The 22,819-nt window shown below is 34.8% G+C and overlaps 4 protein-coding genes and 1 long non-coding RNA gene across 7 annotated transcripts; 2 read left to right on the top strand and 3 right to left on the bottom strand.

Annotated features, from left to right (window-relative positions):
• Positions 1-1,426: 1,426 nt before the first annotated feature.
• LOC107625223 (obscurin-like protein) lies at positions 1,427-9,202 on the top strand. Of its 3 annotated transcripts, XM_088505384.1 has the most exons (8): positions 1,427-1,911; positions 2,126-2,173; positions 3,430-4,014; positions 6,044-7,699; positions 7,786-7,924; positions 8,041-8,188; positions 8,282-8,527; positions 8,745-9,202. In XM_088505384.1, exons 4-8 carry the CDS (start codon positions 6,055-6,057, stop codon positions 9,021-9,023), a joined length of 2,457 nt encoding a protein of 818 aa, XP_088361510.1. In that variant the 5' UTR covers positions 1,427-1,911; positions 2,126-2,173; positions 3,430-4,014; positions 6,044-6,054; the 3' UTR covers positions 9,024-9,202. The 3 variants fall into 3 exon arrangements, with proteins under 3 accessions (XP_088361510.1, XP_088361511.1, XP_088361512.1); XM_088505385.1 differs by lacking the exon at positions 3,430-4,014 and having other exon boundaries at positions 1,460-1,911; XM_088505386.1 differs by lacking the exons at positions 1,427-1,911; positions 2,126-2,173 and having other exon boundaries at positions 3,778-3,895.
• Positions 9,203-10,674: 1,472 nt separating this feature from the next.
• LOC148573715 (protein FAR1-RELATED SEQUENCE 5-like) lies at positions 10,675-12,660 on the top strand. The gene is made up of 4 exons (XM_088504198.1): positions 10,675-10,752; positions 11,205-11,929; positions 12,083-12,486; positions 12,575-12,660. The coding sequence occupies exons 1-4, from the start codon at positions 10,675-10,677 to the stop codon at positions 12,658-12,660; spliced, it is 1,293 nt and encodes a 430-aa protein (XP_088360324.1).
• Positions 12,661-15,668: 3,008 nt separating this feature from the next.
• LOC148573714 (uncharacterized) lies at positions 15,669-16,296 on the bottom strand. Its single transcript, XM_088506444.1, has 3 exons — positions 16,235-16,296; positions 16,046-16,111; positions 15,669-15,961 (listed from the first exon to the last, which is right to left on the bottom strand). Exons 1-3 carry the CDS (start codon positions 16,261-16,263, stop codon positions 15,673-15,675), a joined length of 384 nt encoding a protein of 127 aa, XP_088362570.1. The 5' UTR covers positions 16,264-16,296; the 3' UTR covers positions 15,669-15,672.
• Positions 16,297-17,089: 793 nt separating this feature from the next.
• LOC148573713 (uncharacterized) lies at positions 17,090-17,482 on the bottom strand. The gene is made up of 3 exons (XR_015904871.1): positions 17,456-17,482; positions 17,309-17,377; positions 17,090-17,233 (listed from the first exon to the last, which is right to left on the bottom strand). It is a non-coding gene; the product is annotated as an uncharacterized LOC148573713 (long non-coding RNA).
• Positions 17,483-17,770: 288 nt separating this feature from the next.
• LOC148573712 (uncharacterized) lies at positions 17,771-19,760 on the bottom strand. Its single transcript, XM_088503469.1, has 4 exons — positions 19,574-19,760; positions 18,691-18,966; positions 18,092-18,588; positions 17,771-18,019 (listed from the first exon to the last, which is right to left on the bottom strand). Exons 1-4 carry the CDS (start codon positions 19,758-19,760, stop codon positions 17,771-17,773), a joined length of 1,209 nt encoding a protein of 402 aa, XP_088359595.1.
• Positions 19,761-22,819: the final 3,059 nt, after the last annotated feature.

Raw genomic sequence — 22,819 nt, 5'->3', positions numbered from 1 at the left:
CCAAGAAAAAAGATGAGAGAATATATTAAATGATAAGAGATCACACTTTACTAAATAATTGCGAAAAAAATTGAAAAGATCCATTCCCGTCTATTGGCATAGCAAGTAAACAAAAGTCAGTTATTAACAGTAAATTATAACAACTAATTAATATTAAAATGAGACAAAATTATACCACTTTTTATTAGTGTCATGATTGATACAACTTTACTTAAAATATTTAGACGTAGCAGATTGGCAAACGCTTGATGTTATTAATCTAAGTTAAACTCATAAAATTTATACGCGTGGGTATTTTTTAAAATTTATATAGTAGACCTTTTAAAAAATATGTATATATTATATTAAAAAAAAAGTTTGGTAAAACTTTTCGAAGAGGTGCTTGTGCTTTTTAAAAGTTCAAGCTCCTCATTTTGTGTTTGGTAAATTAAAAAGATCATGTGCTTGTGCTTGCAGCTTTTAAAAGATCGGGATACTTTTGAAAACACCTAAGGTAGAGCTTTTTAAAATTGGCTTGTGCTTTTCAAAATTTAAAAGTCTAATATAACCTCATATGTTAACTAATTTTCAAATTTAATGCTTGCATTTATGTCTATTATAGTATTTTTAAATTTTAAAAACTATTTTATCAAACACAATTGTTGTTGCTTGTATTTATTAAAAGCTATTTTTAATTTAATTTACTAAACATAAATGTAACAACTTTTAAAAAGTCATCTTTTAAAAATTAGTTTTTATAAGTTACTTTTGAAAAGTAAAAACTTTACCAAACCAAGCCTAAGTGAGTTGAAAGAATGAAAAGAAAAAAGAATAAAGATAATAAAAAAAAATGTGTGCGTTGAGAAGTGAGAAGTCTTGAGAAAAGATAAATAAAAATAAATTTAAAAGAATAATTAGAATAAAAAACATTTTAAATATTTTAAATTTTAAATAAAATTATAATAAAAAAAGTTTTAAATTAAACTTATTTAAATTAAAATTAATTATCTTAAAAAAATTAAATTAAATTAATTTTCATCTAAACTAGTTTAATTATTTTTGTTTCAAACCATATAATTAAATTCAATTCCGATAGAAGTTGAATTCTTTTTCCAAACACCCGGTAAGAAACATTAGTGAACACTACAAGTTGTGTAATCAAATCTTACGCAATAAAATCTTTCGCTCGGACTGTATGGGTCATGCCGTTTTCTTTTGCCTTGATCCATGCTAACAAGTTTCTTTTTCTATTGTTTATTCCAATATTCTGAAAATCGGACCGAATTCATCGGTTCGATCAGTCTAATCGTAAATCGGTAGTAATTACAGTTCAATTTACTCCTAAAATCGTTTCTCTAAACACTGGAGAAGAACCGTCGAACCGGCCGGTTGAATCGGACAGGAAACCGACCGGTTTCAAAGTAACGGCGTCGTTTTTGCCAAATTTGCTTACTTTCACTCTTGGTTCTGAAGCTCCTTCGTTTCTTTCTCCCTTTCTTCCTCCCTTTATCTCATTCACAGAAACTCAGTCAAAAAAACCTAGCACTGTAAGCCTACCCCACCGCCGCCGCAAGGAGTGGCATACTGCCGCCGTCCGTCCGTCTATCTAGCTTCCCTCGTGCTCCAAGTCTTCAAACCCCGTTCGCTGTCACCGATCGCAGCTGCTTCCTCGAGCTCGGCGTCCGTCGTCTTTGTCTGCTCAGCCGCGCTTCCGCCGCCGTTGGTTGCCGTTAACGTTCGCGTTTTCGTTCAGCCGTCGTCTTCATTCGCGTTCTTCGCCGTTCAAGTTTGCTCGCCGTTCACCGTTCGCGTTCACTCGCCGTTCACCGTTCGGGTTAGCGTTCGTCTGGAAGCCACGTTGCCCTGCTTCAAACTCTGCGACCAACCCGCGCGCTCCACCTAGCCGTCGAACTGCTCTCTTTTGTCGCCGCCGTGAGTTCCCTAAACCCACCACCAGACAATACACTCACACAACACCAATACTCTGCTTCAAACTCTGCAACTTCTTATTTCTATTACAATAAGTAACTATTTGATTTGGCAGTGGTTTGGATTTTTTTCATAGACTGAATTAAAGTATACAATAGTGATGTTCTCTTCTCTATCACATTGATACTAAGCTTTGAATTCTCTTATTTCGTTTCAGGTTTACCGCACTCAACATGTTTGATGAAATGCTTTAACCATATTTCAGGTTGGTTTTATCATTTCTAGCTTTTAGAAACTTAGTAAGTTGATTGCATGTGAAATTAGAATAATTGGATCTTAGTAATTAGGAAATTTTAGCTGCACAAATAGCATCTTTGTAGAAAACATATTAGCATGATGATTCCACTTGCATTAGTGTTCTTCTGGTAAATTTTAACTGTTAGTGTGAACTTGTTAATTTTCTAATTGTTCTTGTGTTGTTGTTCTGTTGTTCTTCTGTTATTTTTATTATTTTTTTTGTTGTGATTTTCTGTTCTTGAACTTGTTAAGTTGATAACTTGCTAAATTGTTGGGCTGCTGTTGTTTTAATTTGCTAAATTGTTAGGTTTCTGTGATTTAATTTGTTGGATTTTCTATTTAGGTCTTGTTCTTGTTTATTTGCTAAACTGTTGTTGTGTATTTATTGTTGTCTTTGAGATTCTTGCTGGATATTGGTGATCGTTGATTTATTATATGCTTCATGTTTTCATTGTTTTGTTGATTGTTTGTTTTGTTTCAGAAATTAATTTTTTGTGATCAATGCTCAAACTCTAAATGCTGTTCTGTTGGTTTTGCAGTGTTTGTTTTGTTTCAGAAATCAATTTTTTGTTATCAATGCTCAAACTCTGAATGTTGTTCTTCTGTTTTTGTTTTGTTTCATAAATCAATATTTTGTGATCAATGCTCAAACTCTGAATGTTGTTCTGCTGTTTTTGTTGTTTTAGAAATCAATTTTTTGTGATTAATGCTCATACTCTGAATGTTGTTCTGTTTTGTTTTAAGGCTGTGTTTAGAAGAGGTGATTGATTTCTGAGTGTTGTTTTGTTTTTGTTTTAAAGCTGTGTGTTGTGTTCAATTTTCATTTTGTAGGAAATTCTTTGAGGTATATAAGAATTAAGAAGGAAGACTATTTTAACGGTATTATTTTGTTGATTCTGGTATGCTACAAGTTTGAACATAGAATTAAAGAGAGAAACCCTTTATTATTTTATCATTGGCCTATTTTTGGCATTGCATATCATTGTAGTTTGTTTATTCATAGAACTAGTTGTTTATGATCCCCTTTTGAAGTAAAAAAATGCAGTAGAAGAGTGTTTAGAACCAGTTGCTTTATTCATTGAATTTTTATAGAATCAGGTGTTTATTATAAAATGGTTTTTCCAGTTGAACCACAGTTGAACCAATGAACTAGTGAACCAGTAACTAGAACGGTTTGATGACTGGTCCGGTTTTTTGAACCTTGGTTTATTCTATTCCTAGCAGATTCACTGTTGAACTGATGCATCAAATTGTATCTTGAATTGAGAGCTTCGGCATCAAACTGCAGCGTTTCGCGTTTAATTTACCGACGGAATGTAAATTTGTCTTTAGTAATCCGTTGGGAATCACTTCAACGTATCTTTTAAACACAGAAACACAAAACTCCCTCAGTCCCTCGTCAATAGCACACAGAAATCTCCTCCCTCCCTACGAACCCTAACTCAACTTCCCTGAGCCTACATCAGCGCTACTTATTCTGTTCTCCGACAGCCACGTCGACGCGGTGCTCCTCTTCTTCCTCTCTTCCGTCGGATTTCTCGTTACCTTCTCCTGTGTTGTGCGTGGTTGGAAGGTGCTGCTGCTGCACGAAGCTCGCGTTCTGCCTGCATCCTCCGTCATCACCGCCGCCGCCAGCCCCGTCACTTGCATCCTTTTCCCTGTTTTTCCTCTTCGAGAAATAAGCAGACAAGTTAACATTTCTTTCCTATGAACATCCTTTTTTTGTGTTTTCACTATTCGCACCCACACCATCTTCTTTCAACAAGAAATTATAGCTGTTGCTGTTTCTGATCTTTCAGCAATTTTTCGGTATGTTATATTTCCTTCTCTTTCTCTCTTTTCTATTTTGCTTTGATGATTTGATATATGAGAATATTACATTGGTTGGAATTTTGTGTTATGCATTTTCTACTTCTTTGAGGGAATTTGTGTTTCTTTATTGCTTTAGTGCTTAGGTTTTTGATAATAATTATGGATGTTTCTGAAGAACATAAAAATGTCAGATGGTATTCATGGTGGAAAAGTGGAAAGGATCACTGTCTTTAGTTCTTCCATAAAATTTAAGTAAATATTTCCTAAAACATAATTTTAAACAAATACTTTGCAATCACTGTTGTAGTGTTGTTTGTTCTTCCATAAATTTGTAAACTCCATCATTTGATTCTAGTAAGTAGGTTTTCCTCTTCACTTTAATCTTCTTTTCTATTTGTTCCTTTTGGTTTAGGAGTATGTTTCAGATTTATCCGTTAGCCTATTTAGGAATTGGTTTGGAGTTTGGACATGTTTCTGAACAAATAATTTATTTAGCACGCTTGTCTGGGAGTAGAGATTGTGTGTATATATACTCTTTTTATGTTAAAATTTGATATATACTGCAACAGAGGTCCTATTAGGAAGTTAGGTGGAAAAAGTAGTTGCAAGTTGCAACATTTATTGTTTCAAGTTTCAAAATGATATTTAGGGGCAAGCATTGTTTGGACATTTAGATTTTAACACTGTTTATTATTTATTTTTTACGTCTTCAATTGAATTATGGGATTCCTAATAATATTTGGAAAAAATGGCAAACAAATTATTTGTTTCTTTTATATCTGAGTATTTGGAGAGCAGTTTGTTCTGTCTCTCTATGCAACACTAAGCACTACTTTATGGCCTATGCTTTTTGTCTTCTGTATTCTGATGATGGAGCTCTTCTATTGCTCTAGAGAGTATCGTAAAGTATGTTCTGCCTCTATTATCTATGTAGAACTCAATAATATTTTTTAATATCTCATACAGCTTTGGTTGTATTAAGAAGTTGGCTTCATCCTAGTGTATATGTTTTATACAGTTGATTTTTTTTAGTTTTAGCTTTTAACTTTGAATAAAATATATAGACCATTTTTGTTAGAATTATAAAGCATGCATCTTGGTTTCCATTAATATCACTTATTAAGACTTAAAAGATCACCATTGAATTCATGTTAATCTTGTCATTATGCTAGATTAACAAGTGTTGGAGATTTTAGATGCACCTCATTCTGAGGAGAATCAGTGGAAAGGTTTAACTCAGAGAGCATTATTCTAAGTTTTATCATTCGTCGTTTCATTTGAAACTTAAGTGATATGTGTAGGATGGTTGAGCACAAATATTGAGTATTAGATTGTGTTTGCTTTGTAGCTTTCCATGTTCTGTTTTCTCCTTCATTAGTAATTGATGACATCAATTATTTTTTGGGTCAGATAGTATCTTTCAATTATGTCATAGTAGGCATCTTTTGTTGTTTTATTTTAGAATAGAGTCCAAAAAAGGAATAAACTTATTATTATTCTTTTAAAATCTTGAAATTCCTTAAAATCAGTTTGACCGGTTTTTGTGTTTTAATTGCTTTGAGAACAGGTATAAACCAACCTTTTCATCTTGAAAATCGGTGTGTGTTTGTAAATGGTGATAAACTGGTCTTTTAAACAGTATATATATAGTAAAACTGGTTTTTTTTTCAATACTAAAAGCTTTTATATTTTTGTGAACTAGTTTAAACCAGTAACAATAATTGATTTGCTATGTGGGAAAGTGGTTAATGTGGTTTTCCCACCATCATGGTCATTATAATACCCCTATCTCAATGAGATTGAACTCAATCCTCTTACAGAAATTTTATCCCCATCAACATATTCACATGCTTACCTCTCACTTCTTCCCATATATGCCAATACAGATTTGCTGAAAAGTAGAACCTGCATAAACATCAATGAAATGTTACATGGAATAATGCATTGAAAACTACAATTGATTGTACAGAATGATGAAATATGATGAATAGCTGTTTAATTAAATTTTTTATTACTGTTGTTTCAGTGTAAGATAATATGTCGGCACAACCTGGCATCGTGTTCTTGGAGGAATGGCTAAAGAGGAAATGTATCAATCCTGATAAATTTGTCACTAGAAAGTCTAATTCCTCATCTGCCAGAGCCATCATTCAGGCATGGGCTGAGCTCCGTGGCTCCCTTCAAAATTCATCATTTAGTCAACGTCAGCTGCAATCTCTTAGAACCCTTGTTGATTCTCAAACCTCTCTCCATGTTGCTGACCCCCAAGCAAGACTTGTCCTTGGCATTCTTTCATCTTCGAACATTTCTCTTCCATATGAATCATATCCTCTTTTCTTTAGGCTTCTTTACATATGGGTACGAAAGGCTTCCAAGCCAACTGCTGCTATAATTGATTCCGCAATGGATGTCCTCTCTAACCTCTTCTCTTCTCAATTTGATTCTGGAAACTGTCATGCTTTCTTCTCTGAAAGTGTTCTCCTGTTGGGTTCCTTTTCTTTTGCATCTTCGGCATTTGAGAGAACAAAAACATTCTGTCTGGATTTACTCTCTAGAGTGTTTGTAGAGAAACGTCAGGTACTTGGTTCATTCACAGAACTTTTGCCTGATGTTTTAGCTGGAGTTGGTTATGCTTTATCATCTTCTGTGACTGTTCATTATGTTACAATATTGGATTCATTGTTTGAAATTTGGGGAACGAAAGATGGGCCTCACGGTAATATTTCTCATGGACTAATGATTCTGTATTTGACTGATTGGGTTATGTCAAACTTGATCAATTTCCAGTTTTTGGATAAAGTGCGTATTTTTCTCCAAGAAACTTTTGGAACCTCTAAGGAAAACTACACTCCGTTTGTTGTTTTCATGGCTGCTGCTGGAGTTTTGAGAGCTGCAAATAGGTCTACATCAAGTGGTGTGAAATTGGACATTGTGTCTCGAATAAGGACTTCTGCAGTTGTTTGTATGGAAGCTTTAGTTAGTGATTTGGTTTCCCAGGCATTGAGATTCAAAGAGTTGAGAAATGATTCTAAAAACAGGCTTTTGCTTCAGTGTGTCTCGTTAGCATTGGTTCGAACTGGCTCTTTTTCGAGCAATTCCTCTTTCTTTGTTTGTCTTGCTTTGGCATTGTTAACTGAAATGTTTCCATTGCCCCAGTTGTATGAATCAGTGTTTAGTTCAGGCAGACTGAAGCTGAATGAAGTCAAAGAACATGTAGATAGTATCCTCTTCAAGGAAGCAGGAGTAATAACTGGGATTTTCTGCAATCAATATCTTTCAGCCGATGAAGAAAATAAGAATATAGTTGAAAACTTTTTATGGCAATATTGTCAAGATGTTTACTTTGGATATAGGCAAGTAGCTTTGCTTCTTAAAGGCAAGGCAAATGAGCTTCTTGAGGTTTTGGAAAAAATTGCTGAATCTGCTTTCCTTATGGTTGTAGTCTTTGCATTAGCTGTAACAAAGCATAAGTTGAACTCCAAATTTTCTCAAGAAATGCAAATGGAAGTTTCATTGAAGATACTAATATCATTTTCTTGCATGGAATATTTTCGCCATGTCCGCCTGCCAGAGTATATGGAAACTATTCGTAAAGTAGTTGCAACTGTAAATAAGAATGAGTATGCTTGTACATGTTTTGTGAATTCCATGCCTTCGTATTCTGATTTGACAAATGGCCCAGGTATGATTTACTCAATTTCTTTTATAATGTAGGCTTCTCATTTATTTTAATTATTTTAGCGTTTTATAATATTCTATGTCTTCTAGACCAGAAATCCAATTATTTATGGTCGAAGGATGAAGTCCAAACAGCTCGAGTTTTATTTTACCTGCGAGTTATCCCAACTTTTATCGAGTATTTGCCCAGCCTTGCATTCAAAAATATGATAGCTCCAACGGTGTTCTTGTATCCTACATCAACTACATGTTTGATTTAGCTTGTCTTTTGTACTAAACAGCATTTCAGCTAAGTGTTATCTTTTGCATCCTACATGTTTTGCTTCCTTATATATATGAAACTAGATACTTGGAGCACCCAAATGGAAAAGTAGCCCAAGCCTCTCATTCTTTGTTTGCGGCATTTATGTCTATGGGAAAGGAATCTGAAGAGAATGATATAGCATCATTCAAGGAGCAACTTGTTTTCCATTACATACAAAGATCTTTATTGGTATTTGATTGATCCTACTAAAGAGCTTGATCCTTCTTCTAAGACCTGTTGTTTTGATATTTAATTTCTTTCTATCACCTAATATCAATATAGGGATATCCGGGAATTACTCCTTTTGAGGGTATGGCTTCTGGGGTTGTAGGGCTGGTCCAACATGTTCCTGCTGGAAGCCCTGCCACTTATTATTGCATTCAGAGTCTTGTTGACAAAGCCAATCAACTATGTTTTGAAGCCAATGTTTCGGAGGCTGATGCATGGAAGAGGCAGCAAGGAGAGCCAGAACCAAGCAAGAAATTATTGGGCTTGATCCTGCGCCTAGTTTTTCTTGTTGATATACAAGTAAGTTGTTAATTTATTAAACATTAACTGCTTTGGGTTGTACTATGCTTGACCGCTTCATGCAAAATTAAACAATAGATCATAAAAGCTCAAGGATGGTACTTACTATTAAGTTGCATGGTGTATTAATTGGACATTATGTTATTTCATTATGCATATGATATTAGTCAAATACTACTCTTAAGCTAGATTACGCAAGCCCTTTGTTACTTCTCAGGTCTTGCCCAAGTTGATGCAACTGTTGGCCCAACTTGTTACCAAGTTGCCACAAGATGCACAAGATGCGGTTCTTAATGAGTTATATTCTCAAGTGGCAAATTCTGATGATGTCATTCGCAAACCCACATTGGTTTCATGGCTACAGTCCTTGTCTTATCTTTGCGCAATGGGTACACATCAAAATGCAGCTTCCAAAGAGAGTGAAAGTGAAGAGAATCCAACTTTGGCACGTGTTGCAGACCCATCGAGCAGTGTTAGACTAACTGCACAACTTTAAGAGATTTAGGACCAGTCTTTTATGTTTTCTTATACCTTGTACTATATACCCTGTTGTCTACTTTCTGGTCCCCCCCCCCCCCCCCTTCCTATGGTCAGGGGCAGAGTTAGATGAAATATTAGAGGGGGATTAAAAATATTTATATAATAAAATAAGATTAAAATAAAATTTTAAAGGAAGCTAAATTGAAATTTACATATCATTTATTTGTAAAAAATTAAGGGGGCTATTGCCTCCTTTCCAGACTATGTGGCTTCGCCCGTCTCTGGTAGTCTTGATATATAATTAGTGCATCTTGTTGCTGCAATGCTGCTTCTTATGTGGAGCAAAGTTTTCATCATCTAAATTTATCTCTCATTACCCAAGGTAGCACACTTTCTAATTGGGTCGATCATATTGTTCTTGATGTCAAAATAGTATATAAACAAAGTGGACCCCCTCATTTTCACTTCTCTCTCTAACATCTCTCCATAAACTAACTTTTCTCTGCATTATTTGAGCAGCATTTAGGTTAGTCACTCTTCCATTTTTTTTTTATTTTTATTTTTTATATAGAAACGTAAGATATATTTTGTTACGAAAACTTTGTAGATTAATTAATTGTTATGATATAGATAGTTTAAGGATTTAGTAACTGTTATGTTTATATAAACTGGTTGCTTAGGATTTGTGATATATTATTAATTATCTGTTTGGAATTAAATATTAGGTTAGGATAAATTAAAATTAGTATATCATGCTTGATTATATTGTTTGAAGGTGTGATTTTGAGTTTTGAATTTGCTTGTAATGCTTAAGTTCATAATTTGATTACTTCATCATTTTTACAATTAGGTACTAACGAAAAAGAGGAAGTTTAGAGCAGTGGCAGGTCCAGAAAATTCACAGGAGGGGACCAAAATAAACATAAGAATTAGCAAAGTATAATTTATAGGATGTATATATATCAAGTCAATAATTACATGAGATAAAAGTCAAAATTGAACATATTTTAAGGTTTTGATACTTTTAGATTTGTTTAGGGATGTTTTATGGAGCTAAAATGATCAATTATTATTTCTCAAGTAAATTTTAAAGTAATTTCCTTTTTAATACATACAATTATACCATCCGCTAAAAGGTTTTTTTTTTTTTTTTTTCAAGAGCTCTCCACTGTATAATAGAAAGAAACCTAGAACGAGAAGATAGAAAATTTAAAACCTTTCTTTACAGAGTGGATAGAAAAACATAATGAAATTTTAATAAAAATAAATTATAATTTTATTTTGTTTGAATCATCTTAATATTTAAACGGAAAAGCTCTGCATACAAGCCCTAATGGCTTGTATGCTTTACAAGTTCATTAAACAATAAAATCAAAATATGCGCTGTTTCAGGTACGTTGATTACACGCGCTATATAACATCGCGCGTATATCTAACTACCAGATTTAAAATATTTCTTTCCCTTTTCGTTTTCGTTATTTTGAGATTTCGTTGTTCTTCTTCTCGCGCGTCTTCCCTCCTTCTTCTCCATCGTTCTTTTCGTCTCATTTTCTCACTAGCATCTTCTTCGTTTAGGTTACCTTTTTCTCTCTCTGCAACTCGAGCTTTGTTTTCTATTTTTGATTTGTTGTTTTCTGAAATCAAAGTTTGATCTCGTTTTGAAGATAATGGATCATTCAACCTCAGATTGTCAGCTGAATGCAGGCGAAGTGGATTATGAGTCAGAATCTAACGAAGTCCCTGAGGTTTGATTTACATAAGATTAGTATGAATTTTCTTTCAGTAATTTGTATAGCATTGTGTAGTTGAAAAATTGCTGAACATTGACTGTGAAAGTAACACGTTTACCTGAATCTGTCGATTCAATGTATTAGTTGTGATTAATTACCTGAAATTTGTAGCAGACGCTCGGGTGTAGATCAATTCTTGTTTGGGTGTATTTTAGCTAGAAGTGTGGGTGTATCTACACTTTACTGGTTTTTTGTTATTTTAATTGACTTATTGTTGTTCAGGTGTATCAGACATGATTAGCTGTGTTTTTAGTTTTTGAGATGGTGTATATCTGCAGGCTGTGTATTTACAGTTTATGGCTTTAAAAGTCATTCTGTAGTTGAGTTGTATCGTATTAGACATGATTGGGTGTATTTGAATCATATCTATGGGTGTATTCACAGTTCTGACACGGTGTATTTTGCAGTCTCTCTCAGTTGTTGATGATGAGCTTGTTCCAAAGGTCGGAATGACCTTTACCACCCTTGAAGATGCTGGAAAATTTTACAGGAACTACGCCAAGGCTGCAGGTTTCTCTACAAGAGTTCGGTGCACAAATAGGAAGGGAAACGAGATTAAGAACCAACTGATTATATGTAGCAGAGAGGGAAAATGGAAATCTAAAATATCTCCGACCGAGAAGACGAATCCGACAGCCGGTTTAAACTGTCCTGCAAGAATTTATATACACACATTGAAGGATGTTGGTGCTTGGATCATTTCAAAGGTTGTGCTGGATCATTCACACCCCTGCTGTCCAAGTAAAGCAGAGATGCTCAAACAACACAGGGAACTAAGCATGTCCATTCGTCGTACGATAGAGAATAACGAGGAGGCCGGTATCAGACTTAGCAAAACCTACCAATCATTTGTTGCGGCTGCTGGGGGTCACCGCGAGCTAAATTTTATCGAAAAGGACGTGAGGAATTACATTACCAGGGAAGTGCGGAATGTTTCCGAACAAGAAGATGCAAAGGAATTCGGGAAATATTTGTTAAGAATGAAAGAGAAGAATCCGAATTTCTTTTTTGAGCTCCAACTCAAAGAGGATCAATCGATTAAGCTGGCTTTTTGGGCCGATGCAAGAAGCAGAGCCGCCTTTGAGTATTTCGGAGACGTCATTTCATTCGACACCACCTACAACACAAACAGGTAACAAACTGCCCCTGTTTATGATGCTAAATTAATTTATTTTTACGAATCCGCATCAGAGGTGTATATTGGCTGTTTCATTGGGTGTATGCGAAGCATTTGTTAAGGTGTAACTAATGATTTTGCATTCTGGACCATGATAATTTGTTTCAGGTATAATTTGGTCTGTGGTTCTTTTGTTGGGGTGAATCACCACGGTCAATCAACACTTCTCGGATGCTCTTTGATGAAGAACGAAGAAATTGAATCATTCAAATGGTTATTTCAAAGCTGGCTTCGTTGCATGGGAGGAAACGCTCCGAAAGGGTTTCTCACCGATCAGTGCGCATCCATGAAAAGGGCTTTAGAGGCCTGTATGCCAACAACAGTTCACCGCTGGTGTATTTGGCACATCATGAAGAAGATTCTAAGCAAATTAAACGGGTACAAGGGACATGCCGATATCGAACAAGAAATGAGCCAAGTTGTTTGGAACTCTCACAGCAAAGACTCATTCGATAGGAATTGGAATGATTTTCTGCTGAATTTTGGTCTTGGGGACAACAAGTGGCTTTCAGGTAATGTCTTTTTAAAATCTGCAGCAGAGGTGTAAATTGTATGTCCCCTTGGGTGTATTTACAGCCTGTGTTTGGGTGTATTATGCAGATCTGTACGAAGACCGTCACATATGGGTTCCTATCTATCTGGATCAGCACTTCTGGGCAGGGATGAGAAGCACACAAAGGAGCTAGAGCATGCATTCATTTTTTAACAAGTATATCACCCGGAACAGCTCGCTTATTCAGTTCGTCAAACAATACGATAATTGCCTCGGAAGCGGGGAGCAAGCAGAGAGAGAATCAGATGCTGCAGATTTTCATACGCTCATACCGTGTGCAACCAAATCCTGCATTGAAGCTCAGTTTCAAGATGCGTACACTCACGCAAAGTTTAGGGAAGTCCAAGCGCAATTCAGAGGAAAGGCGAATTGCATCACCAGATTAAAGAATTTCGCTCTAGGCTATTCAGTATACGACGTCGGAGAACAAGTTTCCAGCTCAATATTCAACAAGTTCGTGGTTACTTACGACTCAGTGGCAGCCGAGGTAAAATGCCAATGCTTATTATTCGAGTCGAGAGGGATACTGTGCCGTCACGCACTAAGCGTGTTAAGCTTCGAACAAGTAAGCCAAGTGTCACCGAGATACATACTGGAACGATGGAGCAAGAAGGTAAAGAGGCGACACACACACATCAAGAGCAGCCACGACGAGCCACTAATGGGGCCAAGAAGCAAGAGGTTCGACCAATTGGTTTTTCGTTCACAAAATATCTGCGAATTTGCCTCCGAATCGGAGGAGCTGACTGCAATTCTGCACCGTGCGTACGATAACGTCATGGCCGAGATGGAATCATTAAAAGCCAAAAGGAAGGGAACATCTTCTTTATCGCACGAAGACGCCAACTTGGAATCCGTTAACGAGCTTCAAAGCCCGCCAAGGATTCGAACAAGAGGACGTCCAAAAAACAGGCTAGGTTCAAAGCTGGAGAAACAGATCGCAAATGCCACAAAGAAGAAGAAGACGAAAGTTTTAAGCGAGGTAAAAGTACTGTTCTTTAAATTTGTGGCAATTGAGTTTATTTTTCTCGTTAATAGTTTAGGTAATGTGTGTGTGTTATATTTCAGATAAACCTTTTTGATGCTGCATCAGCGGCGCATTCAAATTGCAGCCAATATCAAGGACACGTTATGAGTTATCAGTTCAGGGTACCAGCAGCAGGGGATAACTCGTTGGGTGTATAGTTTTACAGAATATGGGTGTAAAAGCACCGTTATTTTGGGTGTATTTTCGTTAATTCACAATTTACATATAGACACATATATAGATACATATAGATCAAAAGCTGTAAAAATTCTCAGGTTATGGGTTTATATTTGATTTGATGTTTTTCTTCATATTTTAGTACATGTAATTCATACATTTTGAATACATCACAGACAGTTTGGGTGTATATTTTATGCAATCTTGGGTGTATTATTAGACTTGCGTTGGGTGTAACAGTTTATATATGCCTTGATTTTTTCCTTCATATTTTACCACCTGTAATACAGCTTTTGAATACATCACAGACAGTTTACCAGCACAGATAGTTTAACTATGGGAAAAAATATACATGGAATAGAAGTTGTTGATAAATGGCAAATATTTACATCATTTGTTCAATTTACAAATTACCAAGCAGTTGGATTACCCAGTTTCTATATCAGCAGAATTAATCTGACAAAACGGACTTAATAATATAGAGGATGGCTTCGACAGCCTTATAGCACTACTCTCTCTAATTGCCTGATCTCTCTGTGTATTCATCTCACTGAATAGTATCCGGGATGCGTACTTCACTCTATAGTGGTCCACCTCCTCCTACAATTAAAAAGTATATTCTGTTTAAACAGCAATATTAATTCAGTAAAGTAATACAGAGTTATATGGTTCTAAAGACAGTTACCTGTGGCCAATTATCCCATTGATACTTCCCCTTTTTGATGTTTTCCGGCTCAATTAACTCCATCCACTTCATAACGTACACAGCGCAGTCATAGCTGAAAACAAAGAAAATAAATTACAAATCTCATTTACAAAAGTTTAATGTTCAGAGTTACAAATTTATACCTTGTTTTTTGGCCAGATATTTTAACATATGGTGATTTAATTTCCTTCTCCCTCTCCCCTTTCTAAAGAGGTTCCCCGCCGGCATATGTTATCAATCTTGAAAATACGTATCCCTTAAATACGAAAACAAATCAGTAATACACCCGAATGAATGGACAAGATACACCCAATTGAATGGACAATATACACCCATCAGAAGTAAAGAAATAGACCTATCTATTAAAGTAAAGAAGACAGAGGCAACTTACAGTGAATTTATTAATGGCCTTTCTCTCATCGGTGGGAGCTTTTTTGTGTAGCGGGTCAAGTATTTGACATTTCCGCTTTCTTGTATTTATCAGCCATAACCACCAATGCCCCGAGTAGCAGACAGGGGCAAAAATCTGAAGGATTGCCACACGTGAACAGTGTGTTATTTTATTTTGCAAATAAGTAAATAAGCGTACTAACAAATTTAGCAAATGAAAACTTACATATGGGTGCGAAGTCAATTTTTTTCTATCTATGAAGGGAATGAAACTCGGGTAGGCTTCCACCCTGAATTCCTTTTTCATTTTCGGTGATATGAATTCCCCGTTTGGGTGATCCGAAAGTGCCATGCACTGCAAGAATTGCGAAACAAGAAATGAAATACTAAACTTACACCCAATGGAACATAAAAAATACACCCAAATCAATACAGAAAATACACCCAAAGTTCGGAGAAGTAACACTTACCACAATATCGGGGGGGGGGGGAGACAGTATATTTGTTCTTTAAACCTCTTTTCATTTTTGTTGTTGAGGATGAGGCAGATGGCAGATACAATCTAGAAATATATGCCAAAATCAATTTTACATTAATAAGCATTGTAATTGACTTTGGTGTAAAAAGATTAATGTTATTCTAATATTACCTGAGATTCTATATCACTTTTTGCCTGGAGGGAGGCAAGGTGCATTCTCATCAAAATGTATTCTCCTTGGCCAATCAGAGTGCACATTTCCTCATACTCGTTAGTATTGCCATCTGCATCTTCCTTCAGTCTCGTCCCCCAGATGTAGCACTTTTGTTTCATATCATCTGGAATTTGATTCATTCCCCCAGGAGTTTCAAACTTTGCAGAACTTTCTCCCCCAGTCTCCCTCTGAATTTGTGGACTTGTGTTTTTTTCCCTTCGTCGCGCTGCTTGCTATTCTTTGGACCAAACTGTCCAATTGTTCTATCAAATTCGCAGCTTCTGGAGATTTTTCCCTTTCTGTCTCCTGCGTTGACGCCCCCTCCTGGCTTGAATCAGTCAATCCAAGGCTGAATGATGGCACCCCTGGATCTGTTTTAGGAACATAGGAAGCTGTCCGTGCCATCATCAACAGGGCAGCAGCGTCTTCTGCGTCTGGATGACTGCGTCATCATGTATAAGAATAAGAATAAGAATAAGAATATACGGATGATAAGCAAAGATTGATTTTAGTCTGATGAACTTACATTTTAGTTGGAGCTGGGGGAACCGTGGGTGTGGTCTCTTGAAGTTGTTTGGGGGTTTCAGGAGTGCTGCACAGTTACAAAAAATTAATCACGGCGTAAAAGAAACTAATCAGGAACAATATACACCCAAACTGTTAGCTAATATACACCCAAACTCCAAACAAATATACACTCAATACTATTTCTTACGTTTCTGTAGTCCCTTCAATCTGTAGCATAGGGGTTGGTTCAAAATCTGTCTCAGTGGATGTTTGGGATGCCGGCACAAAAACCTGAATCGGGACTCTAAACAAGAAGAAAAATGAAAGGTTAACAACGCCTTTGAAAATAATAAGGTTATAAGGTTGAAATATTATTGGAAAACTCACATTGCAAGTGCTTCCGACGGTGTCTGTTCCCTCACAACCATCATATTCGAATCAGACGGACTCAACCTAAAATACACCCAAAGAAATTCAAGAAATACACCCGAACAATTCAAAAAGAAGACAGGCTTTGTTTTTTTGAGAACTTACATACTTGCAGTTTTTGCTTTTTTTTCCTGCCTTTTTTTTCTTGAATAAAATAATAAAGGGCTTTTTTTTCTAAAAAAAATATATACAGAATTAGAAGTAGAAGGGTAATAGAAGAACAAAAGTAACGGTTATTTGAAAGAGAAATTACATGCTCTGTGACGGCTGGTTTACACTACTCTGTTCTGTGTGTCCTTGAGAGGAAGGACCATCACTTCCCAAGTTCACAGCCGGTATTCTAAAACAGATTTCATGTTATTCAGACAAAATAAGATACAGGTATAAAATACACCCAAATGAATGCACAAGATACAACCAACCGAATGGACAATATACACCCAACACAACAAAGTTAATATTCCAACTTATTAAACAACATACACCCAACTTGATCCACACAATACACCCAAATGGTTCCTCAAGACACACCCAAATCATGATAACAAGATTTTATTAAATAATAAAGCTTCTTACGTTTCAGACGACACATAGCGACCTTCTGTCGATCGCAGGTCAGGTTGGTTCTCGCTGCGAAACAAGAAACAATTATTAGCATACAAAACACAACAAAATATGAAATAGACAGCCCAGCAAGACATACCCCTCTGCAGCAGATTTATCAACGTTTTGCCCTAGCCATTCATCCAGTTCGTCACTTGATATTTCATATGTCTCACTACATTCATAAAAGAAGATGTTAACAAAAATAATTACGACGATAGACGGTAATATAGCTTACGAGGTACTGTACCCGTCAAAGTATTGGTCTTCTTTAGGAGGTGAATCCTCCACGAGAACTTTTTTCTTTTTTGGTTGTGTTCTGGGTGGAAAAAAAAGAGTACCAATCAGAAATAAAAAATTAATTTTATCACAGAATATTATGCAAAGAAGTGCTTACTTTTTTGGTGTTGTTTTTGTTTTTTTCTTCTCCTTCTCCTTCTCTGCAGGTGATGATTCTTCGCTCCTATAAGTTAATAATAGACACTTCAGTTAATACACGAAATCTTTATAATGAAGCCAAAAGAAAGGAGTAATAATTTCAGGACATTACTCATCACTTTGTTCAGATTCAGATTCTGAATCAGAATCTGGCTCCTCTTGCCTCTGCTTTCTTTTTCTGGAGTCCATTCTAGAAGGCAAACAATGATTATTTAGAACATACTAAAAATACACCCAACGTGATCAACAAAATACACCCAACTCGAAAAAGAAATTACACCCAAGTATGGTACTTACTTTTTCCCCTTTTTGATGGGGTGTTTTCTTGCTGAATCCTCTGAGTCTTGTTGAGTCTCAGACTCAGAGGTAGAAGTGTCACTGTCAGTAGCTGTTTCTGTCTCCGAAGACGATGTTGGACTCGCCTTCCTTTTTTTGTTTTTTTTATTTCTTGTTTTTTTTTTCTTTTTTTTCTTTTTTTTTTCATTTTTTCTCTTGCTCTTGTCTCCGCCATCTTCACAATCCCCTGAAACATGAGATATTTTAGCTAGCAGCATTCAGGTAAATAAAATACAAGCAACATATTATGTTTACTTACCAAAATTTCTTCTCTTTCTGCAGTCATTCTTTCCACCAACTGCTCCTTAGTCCAGTTGGCAATCCAAGGCTTTGGTGGTCTTTCAGCCCTCTTCTTGCCTTTGTTTTCAGAAAGATGAAAGTATATTATCATGAGGGCAAAGAGGCAGCCATCAATTGCCTTCTTCTTCTTCTCCTGGTAGTCTGTGATGCCCTTAATCAAGAAGGTCAAAACATGCCCTCCCCCCCCCCAGTTTCTCTCCGATATGCCGTCCATCTTAAAAATTGGGGCGAGGTGCACGGGCGATATTTTGTTTATTGTCGTTGGCAAAAGGAACGCCATCTGTATGTAGAGGATGAATATCCTCTTGAACATCAGGCGTTCCTCTTCGCTGCCAACGCCTATTTCCATCATTTCATCGGTAAGACTTTTGAGGGTCTTACCCTGGAATCTTCTATAAATTATTTTGTCATCATCAGAAAGTTGCTTATACTCAACTTTCTCAGGAAACAGATTTCCTACAAAAAAGGAAACAACAAAGTATCAAAATCGATTCAAAAACACCCAAGCATCAACCTTAAATACACCCAATCATGAACTTAATATACACCTATAGTTACCTGTTGCATTGATGCCAAGCGCATCACCTATTGTCTTTGGTGTTATTTGGAAAGAACCATATCCTGTCTTCAGTCTGTTCTCCCCAAGTTTGAAGTTGTTTGCCAGTTCCCTTAAGAGTTGGTGATCCACCCTTAGAGGTGGGACGTGCATCAACCCACCAAATCCGAGATCCCTGACAATTGCCTTCTTCTCCTCAGTCATGTTTCTGAACTTATCACTCAGGAGATGTGTGGCACACTTAAGGTCTTTCGTTTGGTTTCTTGCTGCCATTTTATCTGAAACGAAAAATACACCCAAAGATATCAGTAAGATACACCCATATATAAGAGTCAGATACACCCATTAATAACAGTAAGATACACCCACAGATATGATTCAGATACACTCATTGATAACAGTGAGATACACCCATAGATATGATTCAGATAAATCCATATATATCAGTCAGGTATCACTCAAACATGCTTCAATATCAAATTAATTGAGATATCAGTAAGATACATGCATATATGAGTCAGATACACCCATTGATAACAGTGAGATACACCCATATGTAAGAATCAGATACACCCATTGATAACAGCTAGATATTATTCAGATACATTCATATATATATCAGTCAGATATCAGTCAAACATGCTTCAATATCAAGCCACATTACAAGTTCAAGCAGTATACACCCCCCAATCTACGGAATAAACCCCCAAAAATCAACAACAGTAGCAGGAGAACTTAGAACAAGAACGTAGAATGACGTAGAACTTAGAAGAACGACGTAGAACTTAGAACAGTGTAACAAAGAAGCAAGAATAGTAGCCCAGTAAACCCTAGAAGAACGACGTAGAAGAAAAGTAGAATATACAGTAATCTTAATGAACTTACGTTGAGTGTTGTTGCTTTGTTTTCTCTTCAGATTCTTCACGGAGAGTTTGATGTTGTTTTGATGGAGGTTTCGAACAACAATTTGTATATTTTGAACTTTGATTTTTGCTCGAAAATGGGAGCGTTTCCTTGTTTTCGAAGCGTTTTGAGAAGTGGAAAAAGTGGAGGAAGTGGAAGAGTCTGCCATACGTAACCGTTTGTGTTGAGCGCGTGATTTTGACGCGCCATGTTATGCTTCTTTATGCGCGTGTCTTCGATTTGGGCTGGGCCAACTTGGATGCTTGTATACTTGTATGTGTAGCAGGCCCGATATTTAAATGGGATAGTTTATTACTTTTATTTTAGTCTATATTAAGTGTAAGTTTTATTACATATTCATATATTTATATTTTATACTTTTTTTTTTTTAAGAAAAATGCTACTTGATATTGTTATATTACGATACACAGTATACATATTAAGTTACTGATAAATAATGTTTTTAGGTGTATAATGTACTAAAATATAATTAATTAATGATACACATAATAACACTACTATCTAATAGCTATTTAAAAAGCAAAAAATTATATTTTAAAATTTTTAAAAACAATCAGAATTTGTCTTATTTAATATCTATTTAGAGAGTGAAAGAAGAAGAGATTTGGTGATGGTCCAGTCATTGGCAAGGAAGATTTGATTTACCTACAAGGCTACAGTGATGGTCCGGTCACTGGGAAGGGAGGTGCGGCTACTAGCAGCAGCATAGGAGTGGACAATGGAAGCCTGGTCCCGATGGTGATTCGATCTAGGGGTGGTAATGAGTAGGGTAGAGTAGGGTTTGAACCCAACCCTAACTATATCCGCGGGTTGAGTTTTTAACCAACACTCAATCATATCCTACTCGCGGATTGAGAAAAATCCAACCCTAATCCTACCCGTACTCAATCTGCGGGTATCCAACCCTACCTGCGGTTGACAAAAAGAAATATTATAATGACACAAGTATCTTATAAATAACACAGGTATCTCATACACAACATAACCATCAAATAACACAAGTTATCTCATGAGCATTCAAATAACATAAGTATTCAAACAAGACAAATTATCCCACAAATAACACAAATATCTCATACACAACATAACCATCAAATATTAAATTACACATAAGTCTTTGTCTAAGTAAATAACATAAACATAAATAAAATTATTTGATTTCATGTCTCCATAAACATTCCATTTGTTACAACATCACTAGTCTATGACTTCAGATACAGCATTATCATCATCATCATTTACAGTTTGATAATAAAGTTTTTCACCTAAAAATCAAAGATAATAAATTTATTTATTAATCAATCTATATATAAATTTAACATTACCATAAACAAATAGAAAAATCAAATCATAAATAACTTCTTTGACGATATGCTACCCACAATCAGTTTTAATTATACATAAGAGCTTTCACAGAGAATTGGTGACAGAGAATTGTGTGATAACTTAATTATAAAATGTAAAATCATAAATTCGAACCAAATAATTTTTTATTAAATTGTAATTCAAATATAAATATTAATTTGTAAATCAAATGAATTTCTGGTAAGAATTAATTTGGAACACAACAATCCATTTTCAATCTAATTCATTTTAAATTGAATCAAATTTATTTTAAAATTATTTTATTCCAAACAAACCTAACAAAAGCAATATTATCTTAAATGGATTGGAAAATAGGGGTGTTCATGAAGATAATGGCTGGACTAAGAATTTGGTGGAAGTAGCTAAAGTTCAGATAATTGATTCTATTATTTGAGCTACATAATAACACTTGAGTCTCCATTACTAAATAATTCATCAAAAATATTTTTAGACTATTAACCCAATTAAAACTATATTTATCATCACTAAAAATATTATTATTATTTACTAAACTCAACAATAACATATACATATACAATACATTTAGTACATCAAATCATACATCATAATCATATCATATATTATTGTCACATATAAAGTGCCTTGCCGCCCTATTAGGATTTTTTAGTGCCATGTAGGGTTAGCATAATTTGTTTCGATTTTTGGTGAGTACTGTGACCGAGACTCTGATAACTGAATTCATCGTCTAACTGCTTTAGCAATTGATTTATTGATTTTGCGATCCAATTAATTTAAGAAAAATATAACCAACAATATTTTTAAATAATGTAAATTAATAGAGTTAAAAGAATAAATTAACTTTAAATTTAATTAATAGCATTAAATTAGAATGTAATGTATTTTGATGTGATTAGTGGTTGTTCATGTTGTTCAAAATAATTATTGTTTATCTAATATTTTCCTTGATTTAATTATGATTTAATCAAGATAACTGAATTATAATAAAATAATATATAAAAATGTAAATAAACACATAAAAATATAAACATATTCTAATATAAATTTTAAAAGTACACAAATTAAAAGTATAATATCAACTAAAATCACAAAAATCTATATAAACACAATTTTGAAAATTAAACTCATATTAAACGATCGATTAAAACTACCGATTTAAAAGTTTAGAGATATAATTTTTTAGTTGAGATTCAACCAAGTTATATTTAAAATAAACAATATATTTAATATTTAATTATATACAAAATTAATGTATTATATATATATATATATATATATATATATATATATTATGAAATAAAAAAAGAGTAATTAAAAAACATCTTTATTAGTTAATATTATTACAAATAATAATAAGAATCGCGAGAGTTTTTTTTTTTAAAACAATACACAATTGATATATGATTTGATTTAGTTAATACTTTTTAGTTTTTATTATTTAAAGCTATTTTTTTTTTCATAACTAATATATACCGGTCCTTTAACTTTTGGTGTTTAAATTGATATATATTTCTTTTGCTTTATCTTAAAAGTTATAACTTATAAGTGAAAATTTGTTTAATAAAAATAATTCAACCACTAGCTATAGGCTTGACCCAATAACCAAGAAATATGAAGAAAGTTGTCCATGTGGCCTAATGTGCAAATCAAATAATTTCTTTAGACAAAATTTGTGGTGCTTCTCTTAAAATAGGAGCATGGTACTATTTTGATGGTCTATAATACACACCAGAGTTATTAGAACTGGACTGGATCGGTCGGTTTGATTAAAAAATCAATAAATTTGTGGTCTGACCAATTTAGTTAGTAAATTAGACCGAATTTACACTCGAATCGGTTAATGATGGTCAAACTCGTTAAAAA

This window comes from Arachis ipaensis, chromosome B2 (assembly GCF_059453495.1).
Source record: "Arachis ipaensis isolate K30076 ecotype BB chromosome B2, ASM5945349v1, whole genome shotgun sequence".
In the NCBI taxonomy this organism is placed as follows: Eukaryota; Viridiplantae; Streptophyta; class Magnoliopsida; order Fabales; family Fabaceae; genus Arachis; species Arachis ipaensis.
This window is presented reverse-complemented; position numbering and strand designations above follow the sequence as displayed.